This window comes from Aptenodytes forsteri, unplaced genomic scaffold, assembly GCF_000699145.1.
Source record: "Aptenodytes forsteri isolate BGI_AS27 unplaced genomic scaffold, ASM69914v1 Scaffold249, whole genome shotgun sequence".
NCBI classification, from domain to species: domain Eukaryota; kingdom Metazoa; phylum Chordata; class Aves; order Sphenisciformes; family Spheniscidae; genus Aptenodytes; species Aptenodytes forsteri.
Genome location: NW_008796188.1, coordinates 2,425,439 through 2,433,741, shown reverse-complemented (window position 1 = coordinate 2,433,741; position 8,303 = coordinate 2,425,439). Strand labels below are relative to the sequence as shown.

Genomic DNA, 8,303 nt, shown 5'->3' with positions numbered 1-8,303 from the left:
CGGCTGGGTAACGGTGTGTCTGTCCCCTGCCCCCTCCCAGCATGGGGGTTTGCTCAGCCCCGTGTCCCCAAGGGCCATCGCTTTTGTCATGGGGGGGGGCAGGTCCCGAGCAGCCTTGCTTGTCCCTACGCTGCCTTCCTCTAGCAGGCTTTGGGGTGGGTTGTTGTGGGGCTCTGGGGTGCGTGAGGTGGGGAGGGTGCAAGGGTGGGCCACAGGATGGGGATGGAGGGAGGGGAACGGAGCGGGAGGGATGGGGATAGAGGGATGGGGATGGAGGAATGGGGATGAAGGGATGGTGTGGTTGGAGGGCTGGGGCAGGAGGAATGGGGCAGGCAGGATGTGGGCAGGAGCAGGCGAGTAGAGGCAGGAGGGCAAGGGACAGGAGCGCAGGGCTGGGCGTGCCATGGTGGCTGGGAGCCACCTCCAGGCGTGGGTGACGCAGCGGCCCCGGCGGCACCAGGAAGCGTCCGGCTCCGCGGCAGGTGAGGGCGGAGCAGCGGTGCCGGACGGCAGCAGGACCCCACACCGGGGCCGGCCGGCTGGGACCCCCACTGCCATGCTGGGTCACCTGTGGCTTCGCTGCCCCCTCCTCTCTGTCCCCCGCAGGCCAGCATGGACGGGGCTCCAACACCTGCCAGCCCCGCCGGGCTCTCGGCATACGTGGCCGTGTCGCAACTGCTGGGCCTGATGCTGCTGGCCACCACGGGCGCCTGGCTGGGCCGCTACCGGGGCGGCGTGGCCTGGCACAGCCCCCTCCAGTTCAACATCCACCCCCTCTGCATGGTGCTGGGCATGGTTTTCCTCCAAGGTGACGGTGAGCGGGGCCGTGGGACAAGCACCCTGTCCCGGCTGCAGCCTTCAAAGCCCTCGGAGCTGCAGCTGGGCAGGGAGCGAAGGGAACAAAATGGTGACAAATGAGCGAGGAGGATTGCTCCAGGACCTCCCCTGCCTGCATGCAGCACCCCTGGAAGATGTGGGGTGCCGGGGAGGTGGGGGACCCCCATGGATGCTCATCTGCCCTCTCTCCGGCAGCTCTCTTGGTCTACCGGGTCTTCAGGCATGAAGCCAAGCGCTCTACCAAGGTGCTGCACGCGCTGCTCCACGGCCTGGCACTGGTCATCGCCCTCGTCGGTGAGCGCTGGGGCCGGGATGGGTGGATGGGGCTGGATCTGGCCCTGGCGGTAACGGGCTCCTCTCCACAGGCATCATCGCCGTCTTCGAGTCCCACCGGACCAAGGGCATCCCCGACATGTACAGCCTGCACAGCTGGTGCGGGATGGCCGCCTTTGTGCTCTACCTCCTGCAGGTGAGGGCTGGGGAGCCCGGAGGGAAGGGACCCCACAGCACCCCGTAACATCCCCGTGCCCCCACAGTGGCTCCTGGGCTGCGGTTTCTTCCTGCTCCCTGGTGCCTCCTTCTCCCTGCGCCGCTGGTACAAACCCCAGCACATCTTCTTTGGCATTGCCCTCTTTGTCCTCTCCATCGCCGCCTGCTTGCTGGGCATCACCGAGATGCTCCTCTTCAACATCAGGTGGGTGACTGAGCTGGGGGGGGGGGGGAGCCCCCCACATCCCCCTGACCCCCAGCAAAGGGCTGCTCCAGCCCCGTGGGGCAGAGTCCGGCCCCTGCTCAGGCTGTGGCTCCGTGGCTATTAAATCTCCCCCCGCGGCCTATTAAATCTCCCCCCGAGGCCTTTAGTTCTGCTGCTGCTGAGTCACTTCCCAGATGATGTTTAACAAGGGCCGGATCCTGCGACAGCTTTCTTTGGGGATGGGGATAAAATATCCACCGTCACCTCTCTGCAGCCAGGTGTTTTCAGAAACCCCCTGGGATGCTCATGTCCCTGAGGCCTCTGCCCTCGCAGCTGGAGGACATGGCAATGGCCCCAGCTGCACATCGGGGTCCCCCTGAGCCCCAGCACCATGGGGACACGGCTATGGAGCACCCCAGGAGCCACCTCCCTCTGGCTGGGGGAACACATCTGGCAGCGGAGGTGCTGGGCTGCCTATAGCCCTGCTATAGGACTGTGCCCCCAGTTTTCTCTGCTGTCCCTCCCCAAAGCAAGCAGCACCCGGGCAGTCACCTCTTGCTCTGATTTGGGGGGAAAGGGACCTTTCCCAGGGTGTGTGCCCAGAGGATGAGGATGAGGAGGGGGTCCCAGCCAGGTTAGGGACAGGCCACCTGCACCCCGAGGCTTGAGCATCCCCCTCCACCCCCGCAGGGACTCCTACAGCCACTTTGTGCCCGAGGGTGTCCTGGCCAACACCCTGGGGGTGATGCTGGTGGCCTTTGGGCTGGTGGTGGGCTACGTGCTGACACGGGACGACTGGAAGCGCCCGCCACTGCCCGAGGAGCTGGCCCTTTCCATGGACTTCAAGACCCTGACGGAGGGTGAGAGCCCTGGTGGCGGCAGCCAGTGATGTCCTCAGCTCCCTGGTCCCCAGCACGGCACCTCGTGGTGTCTGTGGGATGTCCCTGTGTACTCCGTCTCGGGGCTCTGCCCAGCTTGGTGTGACGAGGACAGCTGGGGAAGGACATGCTTGTTGGTGTAACACTGCCCATTGGGTTCAGCCTCGCTTGGCCTTAATCCTCCTCAGCTCTGCCCTGCGCAGCCCCTGGTGACCCCCTGAGGTGACCCCCCGAGCCTGCCCCCAGCCCCGCGGAGACTGCAGTGCCGCAGGCAGGGGCAGGGGCAGCATCACTGGGGCACAAAGGATGGGGGTACCCAGGCTCTGCCCTGCTCTGGGGACTGGGGGGTGGAAGCCCAGATTTCCCCCCTGCGAGCGGCCGAAGCCCAAAGCCCATTCCCAGTGCCGATGGGCAGAGGGGATGTTTGCCATCACCCAGATTTCCCACTCGCTGGCAGCCCATCGCCCTCCAGCTTGGCCACACATCGGGGCTGCTCCCCTCAAAGGGCTCCCCGGGGGCTTGGAGCGACCCGGCGTCTGTGCAGGTTCAGCGTCTTCGTGTCTGAAATGTTTTCCCCTCTCGCGCGATGTGTTGTCTGCTCAGCGGATGCTCCTGATCTAATAAATGTTTGCAGCTAACCCTGTCCTCCTCCAGCTGGTGATTTCGGGGTTCCGCTGAGCTCCCACGCACCATGGGCAGCCGGGTGAGGAGCTGCCCGAGGGGCTGGGGAGGGCAGGGTGGGTATTTGGGATGGGATTGTCCCATCTGGGCCCTGCACTGTGCACCTGATGCTGCAGAGCTCAGTGGTGGCTGCGTGAGGGACCCCACGGGGACATCTCCAGGGTCTGGGCATGCACTGGATGTGCCCATGGAAGCGGGGGAGACCCACTGCCATGAGGAGGTGCATCCCCGATGTGGGCTCGTGTCCTGGTTTCGGCTGGGATGGAGTTAATTTCCTTCCTAGTAGCTGGTGCAGTGCTGTGTTTTGGATTTAGGGTGAGAACAATGTTGATAACACACCGATGTTTTAGTTGTTGCTGAGCAGTGCTTACACTAGCCAAGGACTTTTCAGCTTCCCATGCTCTGCCGACTGGGAGGGCTGGAGGTGCACAAGAAGCTGGGAGGGGGCACGGCCGGGACAGCTGACCCAAGTTGGCCCAAGGGATATCCCACACCATATGACGTCATGCTCAGTACATAAACTGGGGGAAGAAGAAGGAAGGGGGGGATGTTCGGAGTGATGGCGTTTGTCTTCCCAAGTCACCGTTAGGCGTGATGGAGCCCTGCTGTCCTGGAGATGGCTGAACACCTGCCTGCCCATGGGAAGGGGTGAATGAATCCCTTGTTCGGCTTTTGCTTTACTTACTAAACTGTCTTTATCTCAGCCCACAAGTTTTCTCACTTTTACCCTTCCCATTCTCTCCCCCATCCCACGGGGGGGGGAGTGAGCGAGCGGCTGGGTGGGGCTCAGTTGCCGGCTGAGGTTAAACCACAACAGCTCGTCTCCTCTGCTGAAAGAATCCCCTCTTCCTCCTGGGTTTCGGCACAGGCAGCCGTGCGGCTGAAGCTGCCGGAAACCTGAAGCTTCCCATCCCAGCGCTGCAAAGCAAGCGCAGCCCCAGCAAAGGCACAAGCCCAAGCCTGGGGTTTTTGCTCACCGCAACCCCAATGCGCTGCGTCCTTCCAGCACTGCGCATCCAGCCCGGCCTGGCTGCTGGAGGCAGGGATGCTCGCAGCTGTGAGGGGCGTTCAGCTGCAAAACTGAGCCCTGGGTTTGGGCAGGGATGAAGCGAGCAGACACTCTGGTTCTCGGGAGCTTCAGGGCTCCGGTGTCCACAGCACCGAGCTGTGCTTTCCACAATTTAATCCAGAAAACTCTCTGATGCAGTTCCCTCCCCTATTTCATTAATGCCTCTCTGCTAACGGCAGCAGCAGCGCTGCCTCCATCCCCTCCTGCTCCCGGCAGTGCCACGTCCCCGTCCCCATCCCCAGGCAGTGACAGCCAGACCTGACCCTCGCGCTGTCCCGATGTCCCCAGGTCATTTCCACGCCGAGAAGCCACAGCGTGCTCCTTTGCTCACCACAGCGTGGCAAAAACACCAGGCCAGACGCCGTTTCCAAGTGTTAACCATTTATAAATAAGTACATTTTTTCATACATACAGTTTTCATTGTACAGATTACAATCTGTATACATTGGGGAGGGGGAATGCATTCTTTTGAACTTTTCACATCTATCTCACAGCTCACATGTACAGACAAGAAAACTCTGCTCAAGCAAATACAGCAAAGGAAAAAATATGTTTTCTTCTTTCCTTATACATGAGAGGCGAAGGCCTCCGCTGTCGGCAGGGGTTGCTCTTCCCACTGCACAATATCACAACTGTGTGGTGTTCAATATATCAGTAGAGAGAACAGAACATGCACTGAATAATATACTGTACAGAGAGAAAGTCCTTTACATCAGAATTATAGAAAAGCTAAAGGAAAATTTAAGTGTCTTAAAGATCTTCCCAGCAAGTGTCTCGAAGGATGGCAACCAGGGAATTGTACAAAGCACAAGGTGTGTGTACTGTACGTGTTTGTACCGAACTCAGATCCTCTCGGATGTGAAGACAGAAGGGAGACGGAACGCTGAATGCAACACTATGGGAAAGAAAAGGCTGGACAGGGATGACACCAGCAGTACTGGCAGAGTCCACACGAGTCTCTGGGTTATCGGTGTAGCAACAAAATGGACTTTACGTAGCACACAGTGCTGCTCTCAGTGTCTGGCTTATCAGTGCACAGCGAGGCAGACCCACGGTGAAGTGACCCAATTCCCTGGGCGTGAGGGCTTTCCCACCCACCCAGCACGATCCCGACCCGCCGGAGGAGACGACCCGCAGCCGCACCGCCGTCCCTGGACAGTGTCACCCAGAAGGGACAAAGTCTTTTGGCAAAGCAGCCCTCTGTTTTCGTGACTACAGGACGCGATCCCGTCGGACGGGACCCAGCTGCTGACTCCTCCGTACCGTGACAGCTAGAAAATGAGCAGGAGGAAAGGATACGGCGGATGGGTTTGGTGTCCGTTGGCTTTCCTGGTGACGGTCGCACTAGCTGTGTTTTCTCTCGAGTAGGTCTGTAACAGTTGCGGTGAGATCCAGCTGTATAGTCAGGAGTTGAACACGAACGCATCTTGCTAAAGAATTGAGCCCTTAGTGGTTTATATTAGAAAAAAGAGTTTGACTGAATGAAAATCCAGCAATTATTCACACAAATCGGGAAAAAAACGCAGCTTAACTTTCAACCATTGTGCTTTGTGTCCAACACGCACCCCACCAGACTTCGCGTAGAGCAACCAGCACGGGGTGAAGGCATTTATCCGCAGAGGTCCCAGCGGGTACAACAGCTCTTCCCCTAAGCCCTTGGTTAAACACCGTTAATCCTGGTAGAAGAGTTATCTTGAATTCCCAAGACTAAAGCAAAGTACAACCACCAAAGAGCTCACGACACCTCACCGCGGACCCCCCTTTGCAAGGAAGGCGGAGGACGAGCAGGCACGCCGGCTTGCTTTTCTCTAGATAAGGCGGAGCTGGCACTTCGGTTTTAGCTAGACATCTTCTGGGTAACCCTGAATATACAGCAACCTTTGTACGAGGGGACTGAATCGCTCCAAATTTAGTAGCCACCCCGGTTCCGGACCTAATCCAAGTATGGCTTAGGTATTTGTCATACGCACACACAAACGTTCACACTAGCCAAGCAGTTTTCTTTACAGCCAGGTTAAAGAAAAAAACCAAAAAAGTTCAGTGCTCGGACGGACCCACCTGCCGGCACCGGTGCCGGGCGGCAGACAGACAGACAGATGGACAGACGCATGCCTCGGTTTGTCGGGAGCCGGTGCAGCCTGCGCCCTCCCAAGCAGCGACGCAGAGAAGGCAGCTCAGGCTGCGCGGCACCTTCGCCTTTGGAGACTGATCCCAAGGGATCTCTTAGTAAAACCCTCCCTTTCCTAAGCGCTTCAGATGCCCACTAACGACTGTTTTCAAAGCCCTCCAATGCCATTCCCAGCCTGGCTGGTGGGGACCCCTGCAGAGCCCCCCACCAGGCGGGTGTCCCCTCCCCTGGGACCAGAGCATTCTCCCAGCCCGCGAGACAAAGCAAGAGCCCGCGAATCCCCACCGAGGGACGTGGCAGACACCCACACCTGAAGCTGGAAGAGAAGATTTCAGCTTTGTGGTGGCACACCCAGTTCTTGGAGTGGCTGCAGGCAGAGGACGAGAGACACCTGGTGGGAAGGTCGGCTAAATACAGGGGTTGGCTTCAGCACTGCCTACCCAACGCACCCCAAGAACCAAACCCGGAGGTTTCAATGTCATCGAGAACCTGGTTTACTCGGTACACCAAAGAATCTTACTTGCTCGCAAGACGGAGGCTTGCCAGCGGTGCCACTGCAGCTGGGGAGGGGACAGAGGCGCCGGCTGGCAGCATTGTCCCACATCTTAATTACTCAGAGTAATTAAATATGTAACACAGATGGACAACACAACACCCTGTCTGAAACTCTGTGCCTGCTCCCGCAACGCAGCCCGGGCTTGTCAGATCTAGATCTAAGATGACAGCGTGAAGGGACGCCAGGTGAGATCTGAGCCTCGTGCTCCACCGAGCCACGTGTACAACAGCGCGCTTCACAACAGGACCACGCACGACAGCACAATACGAAACGACCTCTGCTTTTCGTCCATGCCAAATCCGAATCGTGACTTTGAGGACACAGGGGACTGTGTAAAGAACGGCTTTTCCAGGGAGAGGTGTGCTCCTTACCCACCCGGGGACTACAGCAGCCTTCTTGCCTCAGCTGTCCCTAAGAGAATTGCTGGGGAAGTGCTTTAAAATCACTGCAAATAACTTTGTATTTAAAAATTACTCAATCTGTTGATGCTTATATACAAGAGTCAGTTCTTGTGCTATAAATGTTATGATTCATTGCTTCGTTTCTTTTTTCTTTTTTTTCTTGAAAAATACACTAAGAGACAAGAGCTGTTTTGCTATTTTCTAATGAAGACACTACTCACGCTTAAATATCCAGTATTTATCATAGTAACAAATTCAAACAGTAAAGTGCACCCATTTACAGAGAGAACAGATGGAAAACCATTAGTGCAAGAATCCTGTGAAAAATGTAACACGTGGTATCGTGAAAAAACCTGCACGCCGCAGTATTTAAGCCTTCTTTCAGCTTGGTGTTTGTGTTAAAAGTGTGAGCTGTTTTCCTTTTCCCTTAAAACATCTTCATAAACCCAAAAGTTATACACAGAAGTGCTGTGAGGGGATGTTTCGGAAGGACAGTACTGGGAGCACATGGCAGCGAACAGCGAAAGCAAAGCATGGGCAGTTCTCACATCGCTGCTCTCGGACCGTCCCGTTTGCATCTCAGCGGAGAGAACCGGCTCACGGCCATAGCGCGTCTCGCTCGGCCATAGAAAATAGGGACGGGGCTGAATTTGGTTACTTTTTCCTTTCAAAGAAGCAACTAAAGGTAGGAAGCCACTCACTCGTTCAGGAAAGCTGGAGGATGGGAGGCACTGAGCAAAGCGACTGGTGCTACTCCAGACCCACGGATACACGTCCTAGCTATAGGTGCACTGTATGCGGAGGAGAAATCGGTTATTCCTTACAAAGCAGAACACGCTGCTTCAAAAAAGAGAGGAAGAAAAAAAACCTCATCACACCCCCTTTGCAAGGAGAGAAATAGTGCATGGAGCTGAGTGTCCCCGCGGCCGCGGGGAGCCCGCCCTACCGAGGGGTCTCCCAGTCTACCCCCCGCTTTACAGAGCCCTGTAATAAAGCAAAGAGTCAGCACTGGGTTGCACCTCGAGAAAGAAAACACCAGCCTCAATCCAAATACTGGCT

At 57.3% G+C, this 8,303-nt stretch overlaps 1 protein-coding gene across 1 annotated transcript; it reads left to right on the top strand.

Annotated features, from left to right (window-relative positions):
- The first annotated feature begins 612 nt into the window (after window positions 1-612).
- Window positions 613-2,440, top strand: LOC103906061 (cytochrome b561). Its single transcript, XM_009287890.1, has 5 exons — window positions 613-814; window positions 1,033-1,131; window positions 1,203-1,306; window positions 1,374-1,531; window positions 2,222-2,440. Exons 1-5 carry the CDS (start codon window positions 613-615, stop codon window positions 2,418-2,420), a joined length of 762 nt encoding a protein of 253 aa, XP_009286165.1. The 3' UTR covers window positions 2,421-2,440.
- The last annotated feature ends 5,863 nt before the right edge of the window (window positions 2,441-8,303 follow it).